A 26,663-nucleotide genomic window follows, 5' to 3' on the forward strand; every position below is an offset into this window, starting at 1 on the left:
GTTGATAACTTTCCAGATGAGCAGATTATGGATTATGAACACCAATGAGGACAGATAGTTGTTACAAGGTACTCTGACAGGATCAAAACAAGTCTGTGGAGAACAGGATATTCTCTACCAATGCTGTAGCTGACAGTGCCCACTGTAACAAGGAGATGCATAGAGAGACACACACTTGAGAGAGAACTGGAGAGATTCCGGAGTTAACAGAGAAAAAAAACAGATAAAGCCCAGGGAACCCCACTGTAAAACATGATCCATATGTAAATACTGGTTACTACATAAAATTATAAACAAAATTAGACTAACTTTATGTAGACTTCTCTGTGATTACCTGGACATCACAAAAGAAAGCACAGTAGTACCTTTGTCTTTTTCTGAATTAAGATTCACTCTGAGCACACAAAAAACAAAGAGAATCCAAAGACATCATTTATAAACAAAAAAAGAATTATTTATACAACAGATGCATCTGAACAAAGAGATACTCAGATAAGCAATATAAAGCAAGAGGAGCAAAAGACTTTAAATTCCCAGTGATACATCACAGGATATCTGATTAAGTGGGTAAGATCAACAGGGTAGTATTTCGAAAGAGCGTATCGATATACTGGATAGACTTGTCTTTGTTATCGTGAAAATAGTACCTTAAACACTAATCTGTAACTCGAGTTTGGGTTGAGTAGAACAAAATAAAGACTGATGTACTGCATCCAAAATGCATGAATATTTTAGAGAACTATAATAGATGTTGGCTGAATTTTAACATTATTTTTCAACCTAAGAGTGAATTTAAAAAGAAAATTAGAGCGACTTTGAGATGCTCACAGTCTCAGCTCTGATAGGGAAAAGTCAAAGGTTACATATTTAAATGTTGCCTGTTAGGGGATTCCTCTGTCCAAATAAATTCCTGCTAAGTAGGCAGTGTTGGGACAGAAACATTACCAGGAACACTACAGCCTTGGCTTTTATGATGGCTTCTTATTTATTTTTAAACCAAACATAGAGACTCAGTCCTTGTGGGAAAAGAATCAGATCAGCATACAGTGTATTCTATTAAGGAAACAGGCTGCGATATGGGTCTTATATCAGTACCCAGCTTTTAAACAAAAACATTTACTCACAGATTACTTACCTGATGAGGAACAAGTCCAAGAGAAGTAGGTGGTTCATTCATTCTATCATCACTACTGCTGGCCACAGCATAACCACTGCCAAAAATCCAAGAATCAAAGTCAGAACAACGACAACATACTGAACAGTAAGTTACCATACATTTCATTACAGGTTGCAGTTTAGAACCTAGAAAGTCTGTTTCATAGTAGTAACCAGGCTTCAGCAGGAAAATACAAAAATCCTTTTTCAGAACTTGGAGACTTGTAACATACTCATATCCAAACCTAGCTTTCCTTCTCTTTCAAAGATTTTTAAAAAGAAAAACAAGTCTAAATTTCAGGTTACAGAATTTTCCAGAGTCATTTCTGAATTAAGCCCACATAATTTTAGCTAAGATTTTGAAACACTTTGCTTATCTGAAAGCCCTTTGTGTGACAGAAGTGGTTATTACAGTTCCTCATTACACTAAAACACACTCTTCAGCAAAGGAATCCCAAGATCTAGTAACAGGAAACACGCTGTTCTTCTGAAATATTCTCAGTACTTTTCTACTGTTGAGCTCAGAAGGAGGGAAAACTGCCAATCTCCAATACAAAAAAAAAAATTATATATAGATTTGATCATTCAGTTCTCTTAATACTGTTAAATTACAGTAACAGAAGATATGGCCTATAAATTAGATTAACTTACAGGCAACATCACACATTACAGAATTGCCCTACTTAATGTGTACTTCCCTCTTCCTTCTCCCAGAAGATTATATTAAAAAAACCTCTTATTTCTCAGAGAACATCTCTTAAACACCACTCCATGTCTCAGAAATGACTCACCCTTCTGGATGCTGTAAAACAGAAACCATTAATTCCACTGCAAGAGCTCCAGCTATCATTGCCAATCCAGGTCGACTGACTGTACACTGCTGATCCAATGTCCGATCCCTGGTGGACTACAAAGATAGACAATTCTAAAAAAAAGAAAAAAGTAACTCAAAAGTAATTAGCTGCTCTACTACACAAAACATCTTCAGTTATGTGCAATTCATTTATTTGATGTTCCAAATAAAATATGAACTATTTTTTAGTCATCTATACTTCAACATTAAAAGGATCCCTGACAAAATACCATTTAAAAGAAATAAGAATTCAATTCACAATGAAAGAGATGCATAATCACCACCATTTGCATAAGGTTCTACTCACATCCCCTGGTGCCACAACATCATTGCAGAAATAGCAACCCAGTTTATAGCCAGGGATATTTGAAAAGAGTGATGATCCCAACAGGTCAGAAGAACTGGAGGCATTGCTGAAACACGAATCACCAGATTCTTGCTGTTTTGGTTTCTTTAGTCCATGTCTCATAACAACAAATGTGTCAAATCCCAGTGCAGCATTGATGACCAGCTATGAAGAATAAAGACAGAAGAACAAATTTGAACTGAGCTTTAAAGGGGAGGAGGAAAAAAGGCCTCGAGGTTCACTGTAAGCGTCAAAAACAAAACAAAAAAATCTGTATACAGACAACCTCACCACCTATCCATCATCCTAGCCACAAAAACAGCAAACCCCAAACCAGATTCTCTGATATGTGGAAAATTCCCACTGTAATGCATTTAAAAAAATGCTAAATTGCTTCAGAAGTCCACAATTAGGGGACAATTTCAGGGCAAGGTGATGCAAATGAATGACTTCCTTTTTTCTTTGCACGAACTTATGTACACTTGCAGATAACACTGGCACAGGAACTCCATAAATGTGTTGCTTTAGTTAACATTTGAAGGCAACTTCACAGTAACATTCAGTGCCTCACTGACGTTACTGGAGCAGTTATGCACTGAAATGGATCAACACCCATATATTCATATTTGGCCCAATTTTCACACAGCAATTAGTACTGTTACTGGAACATCTTATTTTGGTTCCCGCTTAGAATTTATTCTCCAGTTTGCTGCATGTTCTATACCAAACATTGAAACTCTGAGTGCTACAATATTTCAAATGCCATTTAAGTATCACAGTGGCTATCAGAACAAGCTTTCATACCATCTGAGATTCTCAGAATGTATTCTTTCACTTCACTGTGCTCCAATATAACACTTTAAACACTTCTATGTGACTTCTGTTATCCCCAAAAATCCTGCTCAGAGAGGAAAGCAATTGTTACTTATGGTCTTCATATGCATCTGTTTAGTCACATGGAGGCCACAAGCAGCAATGATGCATGATTGCTTTGTCATCATTTTCCCCTTCAGCTTGTGACAAGTGCTGAGAGTAATCTGAAGTTTATATAAAAGTTAAGCAGATAAAGTTTTTGTTATGACCAGAATATCAGAGAACCAGTCCTTAAACTGTCCTTAAACTTAAGTTGTTTTGGGAGGAAGGACTGCAGGTAGATGCAAGATCATTAAGGCAACTGAATGATAACCCCGTGGGGAAACTGACTCTTATTTCTACCCATGTACCCCTTTATAGATAAATTTACAGATTATCACAATGTTCTTCATTTTTCCCCACATGCCTGTTTTGAGACCTTAAGGTCAAAACTTCAGCAGTACTTTAGATTTGCAGCTGCTCTACAAATTCACATTTGAAGTATAGCTCTCATTATATGCTTAACACAAAGTACATTGAAAAGCTGATGCCAAGCATTTCAGCTGGGAGGCCTTGAGGTTTCCGTGCTGTGCGTATCTGGTGACAGAGAATCCCATCTGCATACATCAGTGATCTTATGAAAATGAAATAACAGTGATGCAGTCAGACACTAAGTTAGGCACTAAGCTAACAGCACAGAACTATCGAAGAAATTAAGAAATTTGGCCTCAAAGTACAGTACCAAAGACAACTTTGGTATATAGAGCTATTGCTTAGGATCAGAAATCTCTTTAAATTGACTTAAGATAAAGAATTAAAGAAAATACACTCTAACTTTAGTGGTTACTTGTTTGTAATGCTTAACCTGAGGAAATTGAATAACGTTTTAATTTGGCATATGAAATACCATAAGTAATGTCAATTAAGAAAGAACAAACTATATTCCTGGCTTTTGTAAAACAAAACTGAAAAGGAGAGTTTTACTTACTGTTTTCATTTGTTAAATGATTTGAAAAAAATCTTTCTTGCTTGCAAAACAGGACCAGAGGAAATTCAGTTAAGTTCAGAAGAACAAACATGAGGAGAAAGGGGAATATACTTGAAATTACAAGATAAAACTAATTTGCAAATACCAAAAATCTGTATTCTCTCCTTTGCACTCTTCACTTTTTATGAAAACAGAATCACAGAATCATCTAGGCTGGACGAGACCTCCAAGATCACCAAGTCCAACCTCTGACCTAACGCTAGCAGTCCCCACTAAACCATATCCCTAAGCTCTACATCTAAACGTCTTTTAAAGACTTCCAGGGATGGTGACTCCACCACTTCCCTGGGCAGCCCGTTCCAATGCCTCACAACCCTTTCAGTAAAGAAGTTCTTCCTAATATCTAACCTAAAACTCCCCTGGCTCAACTTAAGCCCATTCCCCCTCGTCCTGTCACCAGGCACGTGGGAGAACAGGCCAACCCCCACCTCACTACAGCCTCCCTTGAGGTACCTGTAGAGAGCGATAAGGTCGCCCCTGAGCCTCCTCTTCTCCAGGCTGAACAAGCCCAGCTCCCTCAGCCGCTCCTCGTAGGACTTGTTCTCCAGGCCCCTCACCAGCTTCGTCGCCCTTCTCTGCACCCGCTCAAGCACCTCGATGTCCTTCTTGTAGCGAGGGGCCCAAAACTGAACACAGTACTCGAGGTGCGGCCTCACCAGAGCCGAGTACAGGGGGACGATCACCTCCCTAGCCCTGCTGGCCACACTGCTTCTTATACAAGCCAGGATGCCGTTGGCCTTCTTGGCCACCTGAGCACACTGCTGGCTCATATTCAGCTGACTATCCACCATCACTCCCAGGTCCTTCTCTGCCTGGCAGCTCTCCAACCACTCATCTCCCAGCCTGTAGCTCTGCTTGGGGTTGTTGTGCCCCAGGTGCAACACACAAACAGAAGAAACCACACACAACTACTAAGGATTAGGAAACTAGAGTTGCCATAGCTGAAAAACCACTGAAGAAATTATATATATATATAATTGGATATATATATATCCAATAACATTGACACAGCCCTGTCACATGTACTGTTTTCTTTTACTGTTAAGTTCGCAACTTAAATTGCTATGGACATCATTACATTTGTGCCACAAAACACACAGGATGTGCACTGCAGTTAAGCTGACATCTTCAAAGCTTAACATGGGTATTTTCCAATTGTGCTATTTTATCTGAGCAAACATGAAACTGCACAATTCCTAAATTAAGAAATATCAGGATTAGTAGAGACTGTTTTACAAAGGTCTATGTCACAGTGGAAAAGGAAATAAATATTCAGGATAAATTAGTTGGATTCTACAAAACACTATTTTCCCACTGTAGTAATTGAGAGAACTATGCAGTTTCCTGTGTGATTTAGAATATTCTTTCACAGGAAAAGTTTGGATGCCATGTTGTCTTCAAGAATATTCAAATAAAATTAAAGTCTCCTCTATCCGTATCTGATTCAGATATCTGATTTGTAGAACATGGCAAAAGTGGCTCAAACTATTCTCCCCAAATGCTTCTGTGACTCTCCTGGAAACATTTCTGTTAAGCTTATACATAACTTCTCAATCTGCTTCATGTACACCTATCACAAAAGATGTTTTGACATTTTGACCACGTTAACGCTTATGCATATAGCGTTACCGATCTCCTATAATATTAACTATACAGAATATAAAGTTTAGGATACTCCTTTTTAATATAAGAATTCAAGATCTTAATTTCATGTACTGTAGCCCTATCATGTCATTTCTATGTCTAACATGACAATATTGCTGATACATTGTTGATTGCTTTAGCTATTTCTGCATTACCTGATAAAGAGTCATGTACAGAGTTTAGATGCATCGGCTCAGCACAACAGCATATATCAGATAAGGTAATTAGGAAAAAAAATTAACTTTTGACCAAAAGTGCTGATGTGCGTTTTCAGTTCAGAACGCACTCTGTTTTTCACATTTTAGATAAATTTTGAAAATATAGTTTCAAACAAGTTGCTAGAGTTCACATCCCCTTTCAGTCATTTATTATTTTAATGGATTTAGTCCTCCTTACAATGTTTCTCTTATATAAAGTCACTTCTCTTAGCCACTTTACTATGCACTATCTCCCCTTAGAGATGCTCAAAAGATGATGACTAGAGAAGACCTTGAGCAACATGCCGTAAGCTGGCCCTAAATCAAACAGGGATTTGGATCAGATCATCGCCAGAGGACCCTTTCAATCTATATGCTTCTGTGATTGAAGTACCTATTTCTTCCCTTCAACATTCTCCTTCTGTCTTATACAGAACCTTTGAGGATACAGAAAGCAAGACAACATCTTTGCACAGTCATAACAGACTGATAAAACGTTTCAATGCCCCATATGGGTCTTTTAGGTATATACGGCCGATTGCTAACCTCCTTGTCACTATATTTCAGCTCTTGTTTATTAATGTGTAATACACTACCTTCCTCTTGCTGGCTGCAATAACAGCTGGGAGCCACCGACTCTCTCTAGTGTCCATAAGTAGGAAAACAACATCATGAGCATCAATAAGCTCTTCAAGTGTAGCCACATCCTTCCGTGCTTGTGCCATCGTTACTTCAGAAAAATTCACTGGGTGGCCAGGCATAGGGATGCTCATGTTATAGCCTTCTGAATTCTGCATGGAAATAAAAAATAAACATGTGACTTAATAGAAAAAAATAACACATTATAATAATTCTAAGTGCAATACAAGTTGTAGAATATAAATTTAATTACTGTTTGGCAGAATGGCAACTTTATTCTTTGTATCTCTTAGTGTATCAGTACTACAAACTAAAGCACAGAGCAAAAGTTTGAGTGAATGGTAGTCTCAGCTGCTATATTTATCCAAAAACAGAGCAGCTCAACACAAGTTTGGATAGTTTGGATCATGAGAGCAAACCAATGATGTTCAGGTGGCTCTGTGCCTGAACTAACATCCCAGCCTCTCAGGAGGCTAATTAGGTCTAACAAATCACTGCCAGAAGATAGCTAAACTGCTTCTAGTCCCAGAGGGAACAAACATCACAAGAAAAGCAAGAAGATGGATCTTTCTTACAATTACCATAATATTGAAGTTATGCAAAACCTGGATTGTCTTTGCAGCCACTTTACGCACAACGTTAACAGGATGGACACTATTAAGTTTATATTTAATATTGAATATCAATTCAGTTACACTAAGATGGATACAACATATCCATTCTCATGTTTTAAATTCATTCAGAGAAGAACAATAGTCTTGATTGATTTTCATGTAATTTCACCAGCCATACATGAACTTGATACGTAAGAAAACCACTTTTGAGACTTGAGACTCCAGACCTTGGCTGCCTGGAGGCTCACATTGCACAGATACTCAAAGAGCTTGTTCGTATTGCAGAAACATTCATCTCTTCCAACTCCGTATTTGGATAAAACATATTGAGCAGAAAATAGCTAAAGAGCCAAATAAGCATATACAATGTAAACAACTCGCTCCCTCATTTGGAAACACACTAACACAATCTGTCAGCCATCTGGTATCAGAGAACAATTGATCCTCCATTTGTGTTGCAGAAGCATAGGCCTTACCCAAGGCTATCACTGTACCTTAAGCAACTAACAATTTTAAAGCCAAAATTTAAAAGCTTGATGAACCAAACAAAATCACATGGAAAAAAAAAAAAATCACATGGAGAGAGAAGAAAGGTTGGTGGAAAGCAATTTTCTATACTCCAAGTGCACGCACAAATCATAAATCCAGGTGAGCTAAACAACCAGAAGAAACAAGTATACATTCTACATATCATACTCATCCCTAAACAAAAAAAAAAAAGTATCAGCTAACCCAACAACAAATATATCAACTTGGAGAAATTCATTTGGGTAATATTTTCATCAATGATAGCAAAAGGATGCTTTCTTTTTTTTCAGATCTCCTACAGGAGCAAAATGTGGAGTCCAAGGTGAACTACAATGCTCTTAACAGAGTAACTCCACTTTGTCCCCGCTACGACAGCCCAGAATCTGCACCATCAGTACAGACACTGGGCAATCACTGGTGGAGGTTTTACTTTCCATTGCCATTACCTGCTCTGAAAAGCTGTGCCAGGAGCATAGAACTTAATCCTTGCTGTACATGAATAATGTATTGATGAACAACTTACCAAGGCCCTGTAAGGCATTTGAATGCTGGTTTAGAAGGTAATTGCTGTTCAAAAATTAAAATGAACAAGTCAAGTTGAAGACTAGCTGTGCAGAAATTTGTTAACAAGGTTTACAAAATACTAAAATCTTACTAGAATTCACAGAAATGCTCTGTCCAGTGGCTAAAGAGATAACCGCAAACCTAGCAGCTTCAATACCTTAAACATTATTTGAATAACTGTCCCTTGGGAAAAAAAAAGACAGCAGTCACCAGTAGCAGTGGTTGAGGTACACTTCTGCAGTCAAGCACTGGAAAAATAGCTATAAAATTGTTTGAGTCACACTGGAAGGCGATCAAATATGACCTGTCCATGGTATGAGGAAACAAAGAACGCATAGTATTTATCAAGTAACTGCTTTGTACCAGTACTAAAATTCTTAAATAATGACAATAATAGGAATAATACAAATAAAAACAGAACAACATAGAGCAATCGAATCAAAATGAGCATAGAAGTGTTTGGAAAGGAGCTTGCTTCTGTAAAGCTTGTTAACAATGCTGATCATCAACAACATAACTGATCTATATTTCACTGTTCATTGATCAAATATTTTGACTACTAACAGAAGCATTTTAAATACAGAATTGTACAGTGTCAGTACGTAACTCCTTTAGTTGTTAAACTCAGTGGTTAAGATATTGCTTGTCAGTTGAGCTCTGGTAAATATAGCTACCAACTCTAAGACAGTCCCAATTCCAAAGTAAAAAATATGAACATCTCAATGGAGACTTCTATCATGTGCCTGGTGAGTATAAAGAAACTTTGTTAATGATAGAGCAATCTGAGAGTGTGTCTATTCTGAAATTATAGGCAATATCAATTCCTACCCTAAAAGAAGGGTACAGATGTAGAAGAAACCTGTATATATATTTAAATCTAATTTTAGTGCTGAAAAAAGTAGGAGTGTTTAAACCTGTGCACTGAATAATGTTCATATAATGCGTGCTCCTGCTGTCAAAAAGGATAAAGACTGGCATTGGTGGGTCTTTTATCATACACTTCCAAAATAACAAAAAAATAATTCTTATATTTTGTTCCCTTTTGACTACTTCATTTTGATAGTAAGTTATTACCTCCAGGTTCCTCAAAGGTGGAAGTACTTTGGCCAAAAGTATTGCTAACTTCCCCAGGCTGTTAAAAACTACTGCACTAAGTTTCATAGGACATAATAGACATGGAAAAAATTACTTAACCATCCATGAGCCACAAGATGATTCAGAAGATCCTTAGTTATATTTCATCATTAGAAATATTTACTGTCTCAATACATCTTATTTCAAGGACTTGCTATCCATTAAAATGCTTATAAATTTATCAATAAGTGATGTATTTTGCATTCCTCCTCCATCCTCATGTGCTGACAATAATTCTTAAATAATACTAGAACTTGGTAGAGTTATTTAAAGTCATCAGTACTCTCTTAAGGGTTTTATTATGAGATTTTTAAATACTAGTCTTACCACCCCTGGGAAGATTTTCTGTAGCCTGTCTGCTGCTGCAAGTGCCTTTGGCTTCCCACCGCTAAGACAGTCCTCAAATTCGTACAGTGGCTGTCGCACAGGATTGGAGTAGGAGATCCTCGCGTTGTCAACAAATGTAATCTTCCTCACTCCCCAACCCTAAACAAGAAAGTAATTTGTATATAATGGGCTTAGCCATATACTTTTGTCTCTCCAATGGCAAAAAATTAAAAAAAGCTTTATTCAGTTTTCCTAGCAAGATCAAGCTACAGAAGCTTTTGAAGCCATTCACAGCAACAACCTTTTACTTACTCTGAACTTAGAGAAGAGGTAAATTGGTTTGTCTATATTTAGCAGTAATCAGTCAAAAGCTACAGAATTCAGTGGAATGTGGTAAACATCCTTGAAAGCAAATAACAGCACAGCTACTTATTTCACATGCTTCACTGTGAATTTGATTTTGTTTAATATTTGTTTCCAGAACTTTTCAATCTTACATGAATTCAATACAAATTATTATTCTGTTAAGGTTCTCTTACTAGCTACTATTTGCAGAATTTCAAGTCACTTCCATACACCACAGATCTTACCTCTTCCCTGCAACTTATAATACAAATGTGTACATTAATACAGAGGAATAAAGTTTTTCCCTGTGTGCCATGGCCACTGCTCAAAAAAAAATCATACAGAAATCTAGAGAAAGAGCAGATTTTTATGATTAATTCAAGACTTACCATCAAGGTCCTTGCAACACTACAACCTAGAGTACCAGCTCCTAGCAGCAGACACTTGGCAGACACAATTTTTTCCAAATCAAGCGTAGGGACCAACCGCCAGCACATCAATTTCAAATTAAGATCCACCGATGATTCTGCTAACCTATGTCAGAAAAAAAAAATAGTAACAATGCTTCTGAATGTGTTCTTGTGCTTTTTTTTTTTTTTTTTTCTCAACAGAGCAATTAATTATTTCACCTGAGGAAGTTCTGTTGTTGCTGTTTTTAAAAAGGAGAGAAAACAATGCGACAGACCATTATGTTTTCCCTCCTTAAGGCACATGCCAGTAGTTCTAACACCCTTCCCTTCCTCTGTATTTGATCTCCGCTGCCTTTTGGCTTTCCTTTGTTTTTACTGTTGATGGCAATGAACCCATGTTTTTTCTGGTCTCCAAAGTTATTATTATCTTTTTGCCTTATTTCTCCTTTCTCACTAGGTCTGAGATCTATTGTTCTACTACCTTTCTGCTATATGATGGTATTCAAGTGCAAGAACATACTACTTATGGACACAGATTCTGAAGACATGAATGGGCCAAGAGAAGAGGAGGGCCTTAGTTCCCTGATAAGAAATAGAAGTGATTAGGTTGACATATTTAAATTGAGCTTTTCCTTTCACCAACAAATCTACATTAAAATAAACCCTGCTAAATATATACAAATGGATACCTATACCTATTTCTCCAAAGCTGCAACTGCACTGCTTAAAATAGCATAGGAAATCACTACTGAAAGAAGTTTCTAAGGGCTTCTGAAAAAAAAAAAAAAAAAAAAAAATTAGTAGCAAAATTGATGCAAGCATGAAAATAAAGTGCCTCAGTCAAGATTCCTTTCCAGTTAAGCTGAATGGTAAGACAGACCATTTGTCCATATATTTGTTTCTTTTTTATTTATTTTAAATAACACCAATTATTATACTTGCTCTCTCAAGAAAGTAAGTTCTTTGTGGACATTCTGAAGGAAAATGAGGTAAGGAATCCAGGTTTAACTTAATGTCATTTTTTACATATTCATCAAAATAGGAAGTCTTAAAGCACTCATCAAATAAGTTTATTACAAGCCATCCATCCATAGAGCATGGTAAAATATCTGAAGAAAAAAAAAATCTATCCAGAGCATGACTATCTCATTCACTTCCCTGATTCCTCCTCACAAAGGGGAGTATTGCTTCACACAGAACAGTAATGCTTGTCCCTCTCATACAATCTCTTAAGCTTCTTTGGCCTCTCGTCTTCCTGACAGTTTCATTCCTTTATACAGTGAAAATTATGCTCATGATGTATCTAGCACATTATTTGTTGAACAATTGTTCAAAATCACAACTGACAAGGCTGTCAGATTACCAACATTCTGTGAGAATTAAAAGTCAGTTTGTAAAAGTAAAGAAGGTGAAATTGCATTTACTTAATTGATTAAAAGCCCTCATATGAGCCTTCCCTAATGTCTACCCTAAATTGACATAATTGCAAGACAAAAACTGCTTAGCTTGTTAGGTAAAATAGGTTAACCTAAATGATGAGGTCAACATGCCCTGACAATCTCAAAGTCAGGCACCCACATGTAGTCAGTGAAAGCAGATGAGCCAAAAGGTTGTAGAACTAGACTGTTTTCAATCCCCTACCGTATATCATGCGCAAAATGATAAAAATTACTAAAGTCACGTTTCCTGTCACATCCTAACAATTTCAAGAGGCTGAACTGTTCTCCATATTTATTTTCATTATATTTAACAACCTGCAGGTTACAGAATTCAGTAAAAAACACAGGTCTATAACATTATGACCCATGTTCCACTAAGTTTTACATAATGCTTTTGAAATTTTAAGCTAGTGTCACAAACTGTAAACACTTCTGCTGGATGCCGTGCACTCTTCTCTAATAAGATCTGTGCCTCCACCAGGACCATCCAGAGATTGAGTGATACATATGCATGGAATATTCTTTGGAAAATTATTTGGTAATATATGTCTTACTGTATATTCTTAACTAACAGACAGATAGTCTTCACATTTCAACTTGGTATGGCTTAAGCCCAACTGGAGGAAACTACAGAAATCTAGAAGATGATAAACAAACCTTTTTGGATCCATACACTCACTAAGATTGACCATCCTTGGGCCCATGCCTCCCTTTTGGTTTTTCTCCCATCCAACAGCTTTTGGGCAATCTGTTTCTCAAAGATGGAAGGAAAGAAGGAAAGAGAATTGAAGCCTTAGTATCACAGGACAGAAAAAAGTTTTGTTGGATTTAACATTCTTAGAAAAAAATAAACCTGTAAACAAATAATCCGCATCTTAGTGTGTGTGGCTATACAAGTGTTGCTGGCTCATATCTAATGAAACTATGGCTTCTTGGAGAAACACTTCCCTATAAGGTGCCTGGTGTGCTGTTTTTTGCCCGTTTAGCTTGCTTCAAACCTAAGATGGAGACAGCATCATTCCTCATCAAGCCTCATGATCCTGAGCATTAAACAGACTGCCACATTCAGCATTCAGTAAATTCAGAATTAACTACAATAAGTTTTGCCAAGTTCAATCATATTCCTCACCATATTCCTGAGACTTCATTTGTAAGTTCAGTAGAGAATTACATATCCTAATTATACAGTAATTAAATTACAACTATCATATATAAAGCATTTAGAACTTCTTAGATTAGATGAGGTAGAAAAAAAAATCATGCTGTCCTGTACGTAGAAATTAACTCTGAGTTTATGCTCTAATGTTACAAGCTTATTGCATGTGAGACTGAAGAAACAATCCCACTCTGTAGCAGGCTTTTACCTCTTCATAAATATACAGAAAATTTATACCACAGAAATTCACCATCATATGCATTTGCCAAGGACCGTGTACAAATTTTAAGAAAAGACTGCTTTTTAATCGCTATATATAGCATGAAATACTGTAAGTTACCATCTAACTTCTGTATTTCTTATGATACCAGCAGGACTTTTTCCTCAAATGTTCTCTTTAAATCTTGTTACTAATTCAAAAAAGAGCTTTTTTTTTTTTTTTTTAAATAAGGAACCATTTCATTACAGATATCGAATCTAACCAAGATTCAAGTGATTTTAAATTCACTCAAAATAAGTCAGTTTAGGCAATGATTCTGCAGTAATATTTTTTTCCTTCTTCACAGTGATAAAGGATAGAGAAAAAAGGGAAAGGTTTGGTTTTTTAAACTAGTTACCTTGACCAAAGGCTCTCTGTGGAAGTTTTATTTCAAAGATGATGCTGTGTGTTATGTCTCTCACCCCTTGCATGGTTCTGTCTCTGAAGCAGAGCACTTCAACTGTCTGAAGGACACTCCCCCTGACAATTAAAAAAAACTCACATTCAACTTTAGTAGGAAAGGAATTTTCTTTTAACATTACTTCACAAAGCTTCAGTCTCTTGCAGATTCTACTTTTGTTGTTGTTAGTACTGTAACACTACTGTTCTTATTAACTATAAAAAAAAACACAGTTGCTTAGTGCGTGAAAATGACCGCTTTGTTGTGAAACAGTTCCAATGAAATGACACTGGCAGCCTGTCCTCTGTTGTTTATATCATGCTGCTGGACAAATAGCACATTTAGAAGAATGAAAAGCAGAAAAGTATCAGACCATGTATCAGGTGAAATGATGTACACCTGTACTTCCCCATGGTACAACCAAAACTGGATAGTTCTTCATGTAATATCATTTTTCCTTCTTATAATTCAGCTCCAAATGAAAGACTTAGAGCTTTCATGCCTAAAAACCTCTGAATCCTAGAATGTGTAAATTAGAATGCATAAAGCACTCCAGGTACTTGCACATCCTTCAGCCCAGAAAATGCTGCGCCTAATTGAGGATCTCTTCTTCCTAATGTGCTTTCTGTAATAAAATGTAAAGGCCAAAACTATGAAAATAGAACTTAATTATGTTCTTGTTACATTAACCCAATTTTAGTTAAATACTTTTATGCTATGGTATTTGAAAAGAGTATCTCCAACTATTACCCAACAAAAAAAATCAAGATGGTAATTCTAGGTTTTCTTGTAATGTATCTGATATTCAAACTTTAGGGCTACTATCAGTTGGCATTAATTATATCACAGAATACTTTTTAAAATATTTAAAACACCTAGAGCCTAAAAGGAGGGTATTGACATGGTCTGAAGCGTGCACACGTGAGGATAAGAAATAATAGGAACTTGTAACAGATAGAAGTAAAAAAAAAGGAGTTAATACATGAAAACAGAACCACTAAAGGTGAGTCATCTCAACGTCAGGATATTTCAAGGAATGAAGTTAAGCCTCAGACCCATGATGCAAAAAATGTCATGGAGAAAAAAATGCCTAATTTGACTCTAATCAAATAAATAATCTCTGGGAAATAATTAAACATACCATTTATGAGCTGCCAGGATCAGGAAATTTCTCAGTGGCCATCCTGGATAGTGGGATAAATTACATGGGTCATAAACTCCAACTGTCACCTGCAAAAAAAATTGCTCTAAATGAAAACTTATCTGTGCATACTAATACTTCATTCATGATAAAAGTTACCTGCCATTTTTCATGTAAGACGTTTGGACAGAAAATGACTACATGCATTTTACATACTTAGAAGTGTTTACTGCATGGTCACACTAGATTTAAGTCAAACGTTTGCCAGAGCTTTGAGAGTTGTTCATTTTAGCTTCTTTACAGACACTCATATTTCACTACAGTATGTCTACCTTCCTTTCATTCATTAAACATGGCATTAGTAAGTTGCTCCAGTTTCATAAACTAGCAGGAAGTTAATTCAGCAACAGAAAAAAAGTTTTTCTTCCAGGGGAGCAAGCTCAACTGGCTCCCTGAACACTGCCAGGCTCCAGAGTCAGTATCATCACTGTATCAATGATTCAATAAATCTTATCTGATAGTTCTAAAATTTTGGCATATCCCTCCAAAAAAAGGCATTTACAAAGAAATACATTCCAGATATTTACAGATTTTGTATATCCCTATCTCATTAAGTATTCTCTTATTACTGTTACCACATCCAACAAAACCTTAAAATATATGAATACTACATTTCATTAGACAAATAAAAAGTGTTCTACATTATAATAGCATTGTAGTTAGTGATTGGAAAGCTTTAATCATTATGATAACACTTTCAAAAATTTATGTTGTTCCTGTTTTGATAACAAGGGAGACAGTAAAAAGACCACGAAGAACCCAGATTTCAAACCATTAATCTAATGTAACTTGGCTTATAGGTAAGAACTTAGAGACACTTAACTCTTGACACAGAAATCAAGCCAAGCTGGTGGTCTTCAGCTATTCACCGTATCCATTCATTGGCCAACCACGCTGCCCAGTTCAGCATTATAGACAATCTCCAAATTATTTGTAAATTAAACATGTGCAGGTTATTAGAAGATGCACAATTCTCATTACCTTCCCTTCTTGGTCTTGAAAGAAACTATCCCACTTTTTGAGCAAAGATATCACCACAGAATTGTCATGATACTTGATTAAAAAATAAGGCAAGGCTGTAACCCCTTCTGTCTGGCAAAGGTCATCATATGCTTTCTGAAGTGCTTGAATCTAAAAGCAAAAAGATAACTGAAACCAACAGTTGTAATGCTCTTATATGGAAACATTGAAATTGTTTTAGCATTTGGAAATAAAGTGCGTTCAGAAATTTTAAAGTTTATTATTACCACAGTAACTGAAATCAAAAATTCAGTTGCTAAAATTGTAATTGTCAATGCAAATTTGAAATGAGCACCATCACCACTGCTGCAAACTGCTCTACCAACAAAAGTTTAAAAAAAGAAAATTTCATTTTGGTAGTCATAACAGCTTGATAAATAAATCTATTCCCCTCTATTACTAGCATGGAAACAGTGTCTGATTTGTTTCCAAACTACAAAAATACTCAGTACAGGATTAAGTACTGGTAAACACTGATCACCATACTACACCATAGACACTTAATCATTCAATCCATTTTGTCATCTATTTCCAGTGTTCAGTCAAAATTCTTCCATCTTTGGACAATTACAGAGATATTTTCAGTGTTTATTTCTGTAAGAGTAGTAAGGGTCGTGTGAGAATAAGAGAAGCGTTCTCCACTGAATAAAAAACAAAACTTTCTCATGGATTATGACATCAAAAGCCATTCAAGGTTTCACATTAACTTCTGTCAGAGAAGAAAGCACATCTGGGAAAGTTGGTTTTTTGTTCTTTTACACTGAAATATGAATCAAACTATCAAAAATTAACTTTTCTACTAAAATACTCACTACCCATTTTTTCTTATGCATAAGAAAAATGCATAAAATATTACTCACTATCATATCATATTATTATGCATAAAATATTACTCACTACCCATTCTTTTCTTATTATTTTCTTACTAAGAATTTTGTAATTGCTAATCACTAAGCACACACTGAGTATGTCCCTTTTAAAACGTATCTTTAAGTAGTCATAAGTTTCAAGAACATGGCTATATATTCAATAAGATGAATAGGAAAAATTAAGGTAAATACAACTAACTCCAAGAATTGTCTGCCACATCTGCATTTAACTTAATAAAGCTGAAACAACGTTAAAGTGACAGATATTATACAATAAAAAGAGGTAAACAACAACAACAAAAAAAACAAGTAGAAATAAGGAGAGATTTTAAAAGAAATTAGGTTTTCAAATTAACTCAGTACATGCTAAAAAAAAACCAAAACAACTGCATTTTACAGCCCATAAAACCCCTTCATGCTTTATGTGGAGTTCATAACATTTGGTATTAAGTATACCTGATTTAAAGAGAACCTGTCACCAAGACACACTGGTTTCTGAATTATATGTATTCCATCAGGAAAGCAGAGAGCAGGGTAGCAAAACCAGTAATAGAAGTGGTACTTTTTTAAATCCTAGAAAAAGAAAAATAAGATTAGATAACAGATATAAAAATTGAAATATTTTTTGAAATACTGATCATTACTGACGGTTGATGATACTAACCATAGTTCTTACTTGAAAATGCACTGTCACGATTTAAAAAAAATAATGAAAAAAATACTAGACTTCCTTTCTCCACATACATTTTTATTTAGGATTTAAACAGACAACGCGTGTACAATGCTTTCATTCTTGTTAGAGCACTATGCATTAGAAGTTTAAATTTTTTGAACATGAAAGTTGTTTTACTAAAATCTGTAAGGCAGTCATTCTCATACATTTGAAGAAAACAAGCTGAGATGGCATCAGCATTTTTTAAATACATTCTACTTTTTTTTTTTTTTTTTATATCTGTACATGTGAATGACTTAGAGTTTTTTGTTGTTGTTGTTGTTTTAAAGTGTTCTGGGATATATTAAATGTCTGAGAATGACCCTAATAACACTAACATAGCAATAATAATTCACTATTTCTCCTACAAAGAAACTACTACTTTTCCATTTCAATGCCGTAAGTATGTAAGACATTATCATTACTCACTGCAAATGTCAACAGCAGGAACCTGTTCAAGAGCATAGGATTTTCGAGCGCAGCTCCGGATTTTATCGATTGCCATATCTGTCATTGATAGTGGAGCCAAGAAAGAAGAGAAAGGACAGAAAATGCAAAGACAATATGAGAACAACTGAACAAAGACAATATGAGAACAACTGAAATGTTCCCATCATCCAGCTGCAGAAGAAATACTGAAATTAATACTCCCAGTAATCCCCTGGGATTTTTTCCCACTAATCTCATCCACACTATTATGCACACTAAAAGGACTCTAAAGGTACCATAGGCATGTACTATCTAACACAAACTACAAATGCTGGGGACCAAGTGGAGAACTAAATCAAACAAAATAAACCTCACCAGGAAAAGTCTGTCATGTATGTGAGCTATTAGCACTGCCGTAATACAGAACATACTGTGATGCTAATATAGCCCTTTATTATTCTCACTGTTTCATTCACAGGATCTGCAGATACTAGATTTGTGAATAACCTAGTATGAGATTTAACTAAAAAACAGAGACAATGAGGAATGCAATGCACAGCACGTTGGTGAGACATGAAGCTATAACATATGCGAGGAAGAGCTGTTTGAGCTTTGCCTTAGAAATAATAAAAAATCTGCAAGAGTGAATAAAGCTTTCTGACCTTCCCAGTTTCTCTGAGGATAATTAAAGTTACCACATTGTATCTGCCACTGACAGGGAAGTACTCCACCACAGGAATACAAGCCTTGAGTGATGATATACAGGAAAACTTTGCTACTGAAAGCCAGCAGGCATCCAATAAATCTATTTAAGGAAATCAAAGACTAGTCAAAGTACAGTGTCTCCAAAATTAAAAGGCTGTCTTTGTCTGATTTTCTCTTGTCCCTAAGCCATGACAGTTAATTTAGTTGGTTACAGTGCAAGCAGATAAGCCCTTCCTTTGACAGACAACTTTTTCTCGCTTTACCTCAATCTTCTGGCTGTTTCCCATCACTTTATCACACAGATGGATTGAAGCAACCTACAGTTTAAACCAGACACTTGCTGGTTTCTGGTGTCAAAACAAATTATAAGATGTACTCTGGCACCTCTGGTAGCACCATTAAATTTAAATTGTGGCTTAGAACACCAAATGAAGTTCTTGAAGTGTAATTTGCTATTCTCTTGCAAAGAAGAGTAAAGAAAAAAAATAAGTATCAAACTACTGTCTCCATAATAATTTAAATCCTAAGGCTACTATATGGGTGAGTATGGACAGTATATTCAATATTCAGGCCAGAAACTAAAACACTTCACTGTTGACTTTCAACGCTACTTCTCTACCAATTGATTTGATTTTTAACCTTACCTCATTTGCTTCTTTCTCCAGAAGTGATTTCTTATCACAAGACTTGAAAGTCTCAAAAGTGTTGGTATTATACAATGTTCCAAAAGCAGGACAGCAACGTGCTGGTATTGAAGCATTCCTGAATAAAAGAAAAAAAAACTCTGAGAATTGTATGCTAAGGTCTTTAACACAGCAGAAGCAGCAGTTGTTATCCTACATTGTGGGGTTGTCCAAAAACTGAAAAATGATGAGGCACAGTAATAAGAGCTAACAAAAGCTCTAGTAAAAACATTTTTATGATCACAATGCTTTATTGAATATGGATTGATATGGATTTACGCTTCGTTGGGTTAGAAACTGGCTGGATAGCCAGGCCCAAAGAGTTGTGGTGAATGGAGTTAAATTTGCTGGAGTCTGGTCACTAGTGGCATTCCCCAGGGCTCGGTACTGGGGCCAGTCCTCTTTAATATCTTCATCAATGACCTGGATGAGGGCATTGAGGGCACCCTCAGTAAGTTTGCAGATGACACCAAGTTAGGTGCGTGTGTCAATCTGCTCGAGGGTAGGAAGGCTCTGCAGGAGGATCTGGATAGGCTGCACCGATGGGCTGAGGTCAACTGCATGAAGTTCAACAAGGCCAAGTGCTGGGTCCTGCACCTGGGGCACAACAACCCCAAGCAGAGCTACAGGCTGGGAGAGGAATGGTTGGAGAGCTGCCAGGCAGAGAAGGACCTGGGAGTGATGGTGGATAGTCGGCTGAATATGAGCCAGCAGTGTGCTCAGGTGGCCAAGAAGGCCAACGGCATCCTGGCTTGTATCAGGAACAGTGTGACCAGCAGGGCTAGGGAGGTGATCGTCCCCCTGTACTCGGCTCTGGTGAGGCCGCACCTCGAGTACTGTGTTCAGTTTTGGGCCCCTCGCTATAAGAAGGACATCGAGGTGCTTGAGCGGGTGCAGAGAAGGGCGACAAAGCTGGTGAGGGGCCTGGAGAACAAGTCCTACGAGGAGCGGCTGAGGGAGCTGGGCTTGTTCAGCCTGGCGAAGAGGAGGCTCAGGGGCGACCTTATCGCTCTTTATAAGTACATTACAGGAGGCTGTAGCGAGGTGGGGGTTGGTCTGTTCTCCCACGTGCCTGGTGACAGGACAAGGGGGAATGGGCTTAAGTTGCGCCAGGGGAGTTTTAGGTTGGATGTTAGGAAGAACTTCTTTACCGAAAGGGTTGTTAGACATTGGAACGGGCTGCCCAGGGAAGTGGTGGAGTCACCATCCCTGGAAGTCTTTAAAAGACGTTTAGATGTAGAGCTTAGGGATATGGTTTAGTGGGGACTGTTAGCGTTAGGTCAGAGGTTGGATTCGATGATCTAGAGGTCTCTTCCAACCTAGAAATTCTGTGATTCCGTGATATAAGAACCTGTGCAAATGAACATGTACATGATGACTTCAAAAATAGTTCAGGCATCTATATTGCTTCTAGCAAGGTAGCACTGAACGAGATTGAAGGAAGATTTAAAAATTCATTTCAAATATAAACTACTCATGACAAATGTGACATCCACAAAGAAAAAAATAAGACTGAACTTACATGTCAATACTTCACTCACATCAACAGATATTTAGTTAAAAATTTGTGTTTAAAAAGACACCCCCAAGGAAGCCTAAACCACACAGAAGCCTGAGTAGCTAATACAGTTTGTAACATCAGCAGCTAGAGACCCTGTTTTTTGTAAATAACTTCACAGACCCGATTGATTTGAATCCTTTAACATCATACTCCTGACCTGATGATTCTGATGACTGCTAAAGCCCACATACAGCCGTTTGTATATGTGATGTATAGTTTACAGGCTTTTTTTTTTTTTTTGGAAAAGCTAAAATGGAACTTCATCATCTAAACAGACTACCTAAGGTACAGAAACAATTAGAGGAAACTCCTTCAGCAGAAGGAATAATTATGTACTATGTAAGTGAACTTTCCATCATTTTATTTTTCATAACAGTGAGATCAAATACCACGGTACCATACATTTTTCCCTAACCTGAAATTCCTGTTCCCATATCAGAGATTTCTTCCAATTGCACTTCACTGAACAAGCTTTCAGTATAATGCCGAAAGGTCCTTACATAAAAATGAACAGAGTAAAGTGTCCTATGAAATTATCTCAAAACACACTATGCCTTGTTTGGTCAGAATGTTCCTGTGAGGAAGAGAACGTCAATTCTGTGATCTACAATTTTGTGATCCACCAATTTAAAACATATAAGGCATTAACTATGAAGACCTCTTCTGTGCCTACATTAGCTACACTAACTTAGGCTTTTGCTCTAGCAGAAAATTAAGGTGAGGAAAAAAAAAAGACTTCCCCTCTCATCTCACTTTTGCTGCATACACTGGACAATTTTGTTCTAGCTTCCACTTCGTGAGTAAAAGCAAAAAAAAAAAAAACCACAAAATTCCAGTCAAACGTTAAATACTTTCAAAGATTCAAAGATAACACAATGTAACAACCAGGGATTGTAAAAACTATTTTGAGATCTTAATTCTAACAAAGAACATTCAAGTAAATAAAGATCCACGGAAAAAATTAATCAGATGACTGAAATATCCTTCTTTACACAGAAGAGCCTGTGAAAATGGGGGAAAAAAGGGTATTATATAAACACACATAAACAGTGAGTGAAATTGAGACTTGCCAGCATATTTGAAACCTGGCCCTTCAGATGAATACACTACTTCAAAACCAGGGCATTAGTGTTTGAGACTCATAGCAGCATCTCCACTGTTAAAGTTCACGAAAACGTATGTTTATTTTAATGTATAATTGGCCCAAGTGACATTCTGTCAAAGCATTACTGTTATACAAGAAAGCGTCTCCGTATCTGAATTAAGGTAAGCCCCCATACACACTTACATATCAAAGGCACTGAATTCCAACGTCAGGCGAGCTGGCAAGCCCAAAGGATCACCTAGACAAAAAGCAGCAACATGCATCTTTTAAATAAAATACATGTATTTACAAAAAGAGTGAATAATCAAAGTTATCAATTACCCACAGACACACCAGAACTCACAGCTCATCCGGCGCTGTTTTCTAGTTCTAGCAATGTTTCAGCAAAATACCTAAAATATGTTACACGGCTACTTAGAGGAATGACAGGAGAAACCCAAGCTTCTAAGCACGATGTTCTGTTTCTGCATACCATTGTAGTAATATCCTTTGATAACTTTTGGAGTCTCATCCAGTCGGTACTCATTGAGTTTCTTCTGGGTTAGTTCATGCCAGAATCCTGCATCCAAGGCACTGCTGAAGGGAGCAAACTGCAGCTTTGAAATGCCAGGATCCACAGGATGGTGTGCCTCATTACTGGCAGTTGCCATGGTTGTAGTTCACTGTTAAACAAAGAAACAAGTTTTTATAAAAGCAGACTGGCAGTATAAGCATATACTCAACTGACCACATTACTCTTGACTACTTAAAATTTCTCTTTAATACATTGCGTTTCATTAAAGTATAGAAAGCCTTACTCCTCTGAACATCTAAGTTCTACTTTTCAAGCCATTCATCAGAGGTCTCTACAGTCAAAACAAAGTCTTTCCAATTTCTCGTATGTAAAGTTATTCAAGTTTATGTTCTGTTTGGCCAAGCTACCCAGCAGGACCTGACTTTCTGACACTCATTCCATGATTTCTCCTATTACATGGGATACTGCACGTGAATCACGTACTTCTGATTTATAACTTGTACAGTGCTGCTGCTGCAGATAAAAATAGTAAAACACTACACCCCATATCCACTATCTATATAACAGAAAGAACTCAGTCTAAAAACCTCTCAGTACCACTTAAGTTCTGATGGCATTTAAAATCTAAACCAACATTACATACATTTCATTTAACTGGGTCTTCTCTTCACCTCTCAGCCTGTGATGAGTTAAAGAGCTTACAGATTAGCAGTAAAACTAGCAGAGGAAAACAAACCAAGAGAAGTCTTACAGCCAGTGAAGGGCAAAGCTGGAAACAGAACCTAAAACTTCCTTAATAGTTTCACTTGCCATTTGAATGTCAATGTGATATACAAATCTAGATTTTCTTACACATTTTTCCTTCTATAGACTTTGTGTAAGTAGAACTTTTTTTTTTTTTAATTAAAAAATCAGCAGAAATCGCTATTCCATATCAGTATTCCTATAAACCGAGTCTTCAATTCACAACAGTTCTCTGAATTGAAGACTCCACACCAGAATGAGGAATGTATTAGCTAAACTGGGCAATTGCGTGCCTCTACTTCAACCACACATAACAGTCCCCTTGCTCACATTAGCACCAGCATCCACTTTGCCATGAGGTGTTTCAGCCGTCCCCCCATAACTCATCAAATAAAAATGTTGACATTCTCTGCTTGAGAAGCTCCTAGTTACTGTCAGTATTCCTCCTGATGCCTACGCAGATTAACATGCAGGTTTCAGAGACAGTCCTTGACATGTGGAGGAACAGCACAAAGTATTCAAATGCACACCTGAGGAAGGGAAGGTCTGCCTGTTATGAGTTGCATTGCTTTAGACTAAATAGGTAATTTAAGCAAAAATGTTGCAGAACAAGGACTTGCTAGATATTAAAAATAAGATCCAATACATCCTTCTACCAAGCTAGTAACTGCTGCTTTCTAAGTGCAGAAAGGAAATCAACCACTACCTTTTTTGGTTTTATTCATGATGCCTATCAAATCAATGATTTGAACTCTGGAATAATAATTTGGAAATTAATCCTTCAATTACCACATTGACTAAAATTTTAGTTTGCACAACATAATCTCATGTGATTGCTTTTGTTACTGGCCCTTCACAAAAGCCCTGCTACCTTTACACATACATCAATGGTAGGATTCTAGATACAGAAAAATCGGGATAGGGCTCCCGTGCTGTAGCATAGCTTGGATTAAATTGAACAGTTCCAAGATTACTGTTCCGTGAGGTCTCTTGTGCAACAGGATGAGCTTTCACAATTCTCTTTCCTTCTTTTTGGAACGGGGTAAGGGAATGAAAGGTGCATTTAATTTCTTAGTGACTGTCACATTGCCAACCTCTTCCCTGAAAGAAATTCTCAGATGTGTTAAAATTGTTCCAAGAAAGTCAAAGTTATGTATTTCCTTTTACAGTATTTTCTTTAAAAAAAGTCTTTGAGGTAATCCATGCTGTTCATTCTATGCTAAAATCATACAGATTTTAAAAGCCTTCTCTTCCCGTAAAGGCTTTTCTTCCTTGCTGGTAAATTATGTATTTATCTGGCATGGGTTTGATGATTTCCACTTTTTTCCATCAAGATAACAATATATTTCAGTTCTGTCATTATGTCTACTTCAACCAGGATATTACAAACATGCCACTTCCTTTCACTTCATTTTTTTCCTATTTTCTTAACAGCTGGAATTTGTGGTAGCATGAACTGTTGAAGGCTTACTTATATATATATAAAAAAAAAAAAAAAAAAAAAAAAAAAAACTCTCATGCCACTTTTATTAGCATGAAGAAAATGAGTTTCTTGAAAATTTCCATGTACAAGGACTGTAAGAAGTAGTATTGACTGTATGGAATTTTCTGACCATTTTCATAAACCTTTTTTTTTCCTGTATGTAAGATATAAGAGTCACATCAATTTATGTATTGGTAACCAGTTCATTTAACTTCTACAAATGCTTTACAGATTTTTTTTTGACTAAATGCCAAAGAAAGCTCATCATAAAACAGGCAATTGTGTGTCGTGTAGACATTAGCAATACCTGAGTCATATTACATTGCACATCGTGCCAAGATTTCTATAACACTTTTAATCAGAGGTTCAATAGCTGCCTAGACAATATTAATCCATTAAAGCCTCTCCTCCCCTCTTTGTTTTCTGAAGCAAGTTTGGAAAGCTATTACTTACTACTTTTTATAACTAATAACAAAGAAAGCAACATAAAGTCATTACTTTCCTTGCCAGACAACCTCTGTTATAAGTAGAAGTTTACTCATTCTCAGTTTCCTTTACGTTAAACTTTTTACCAGCAGAAAAGCAACATGCTAAGCAATAAAAGCATCTCCTATACCCAGGACAATTAACCCTGATGTAACTGCTGCTCTTGTTCAGCCTTTGGAACAGGTAAAGCTTTTACTTTAGCTTTTTCTATTATTAAGTCCACAACATACGCAACAACTGAAGCGTATTGCCAAACACTCCAAATGACCAAGAAGCCAGACGACAAGCCCTGGCAGCAGCGGAGCACCACACACCGAAAACAGCCACCTACAAGCATCCTCTGGGATGGAGCGTCAACTTCCTACTTATTGCCATTATTCCTGTGTCGAAATCATGGCTATTATGGAAGTGGAAGCACAAAACCAGGGGACCTCACTGTGCTGTGCAGATGTACGCAGAGCTGCACAGGCGATCACTGCCGATGCACTGATGCTTTATGGTGAGGGGCTCAACCCCCTTTAAAACATCCACGGAGTTACGGGGTTATACCCAGCGGGCGCAGCCCCCTAACACCCACACGCCCTCCCCGCAGCGCAGCCCCGGCGCTCACGAGGACCCCGCTGCCTCGGGAGGGACCGGGAGCCCCCCGCTGCCCCCCGGGGCACGGCCCCGCCGCCGCCTCTCGCCCCCACCGGGCCCGGGGGGACCGGGGCTGAGGGGCCGCGACCGCAGCCCCGGCTCCCGCCCCTCAGCGCCCGCTCACCGCTGCCCCGCGCCGCACTTCCGGCATTGCCGCCGGCCCGGCCGAGTGACGCCGTCCTGCCGCGGCCACGTGACCGGGAGGGGCTCCCCGTCAGCCAGGCGGGGCTTGCGCAGGGGCGGGCGGGCGGCGCTGAGGGGAGTGGGTCCATGTTGCTGCTCTTCGGGGAGCGAGGGACCCGCGCGGTGGTGGGGGTGGTCGTGGAGAAGCATTCGGGGGTTTTAGGGTGCTGCAGCCGCAGCTGATATTCTGGAAGCGATCCGTGAAACGTGTGGTGCTGGAGCACCGGGGGATGGCGAAGGTTTGTGTCAGCAAACGCCCTCAGCCCGGGTGTGCGCGCAGCCCCTGCCATGGAGCCCCTGCCCCCAGCACGGTGCTGGGGAAGCGACCTGAGGGGCGCAGGGGGACCGCAACCTGGGTTGAATCCCCGCAGTGGGGCACCGAAAGTGCTCAACGCGTTGTGAAACAGCCCACAGCTGCT

General features: G+C 37.8%; 1 protein-coding gene across 3 annotated transcripts in view; it reads right to left on the reverse strand.

Annotated features, from left to right (window-relative positions):
• The window catches only part of ATG7 (autophagy related 7), a 102,413-nt gene extending 76,166 nt beyond the window's left edge, over positions 1–26,247 (reverse strand). Inside the window, exons 1-16 of one of the 3 annotated variants that reach the window (XM_032194377.1) lie at positions 26,186–26,247; positions 22,668–22,857; positions 22,379–22,433; positions 19,491–19,608; positions 18,142–18,219; positions 17,457–17,573; positions 16,093–16,242; positions 15,052–15,140; positions 13,869–13,990; positions 12,753–12,843; positions 10,636–10,780; positions 9,902–10,060; positions 6,692–6,886; positions 2,316–2,519; positions 1,947–2,062; positions 1,136–1,211 (exon numbers count right to left, since the gene is read on the reverse strand). In XM_032194377.1, coding sequence (XP_032050268.1) covers positions 1,136–1,211; positions 1,947–2,062; positions 2,316–2,519; positions 6,692–6,886; positions 9,902–10,060; positions 10,636–10,780; positions 12,753–12,843; positions 13,869–13,990; positions 15,052–15,140; positions 16,093–16,242; positions 17,457–17,573; positions 18,142–18,219; positions 19,491–19,608; positions 22,379–22,433; positions 22,668–22,845 — 1,893 coding nt within the window. In that variant the 5' untranslated portion in view covers positions 22,846–22,857; positions 26,186–26,247. Of the gene's footprint in view, positions 1–1,135; positions 1,212–1,946; positions 2,063–2,315; positions 2,520–6,691; positions 6,887–9,901; positions 10,061–10,635; positions 10,781–12,752; positions 12,850–13,868; positions 13,991–15,051; positions 15,141–16,092; positions 16,243–17,456; positions 17,574–18,141; positions 18,220–19,490; positions 19,609–22,378; positions 22,434–22,667; positions 22,858–25,749; positions 25,837–26,185 lie in introns of those variants that run through there. The other 2 variants (XM_032194375.1, XM_032194376.1) reach the window with 2 other exon arrangements.
• Between the last annotated feature and the right edge of the window lie 416 nt (positions 26,248–26,663).

Source organism: Aythya fuligula, chromosome 10 (assembly GCF_009819795.1).
Source record: "Aythya fuligula isolate bAytFul2 chromosome 10, bAytFul2.pri, whole genome shotgun sequence".
Lineage (NCBI taxonomy): Eukaryota > Metazoa > Chordata > Aves > Anseriformes > Anatidae > Aythya > Aythya fuligula.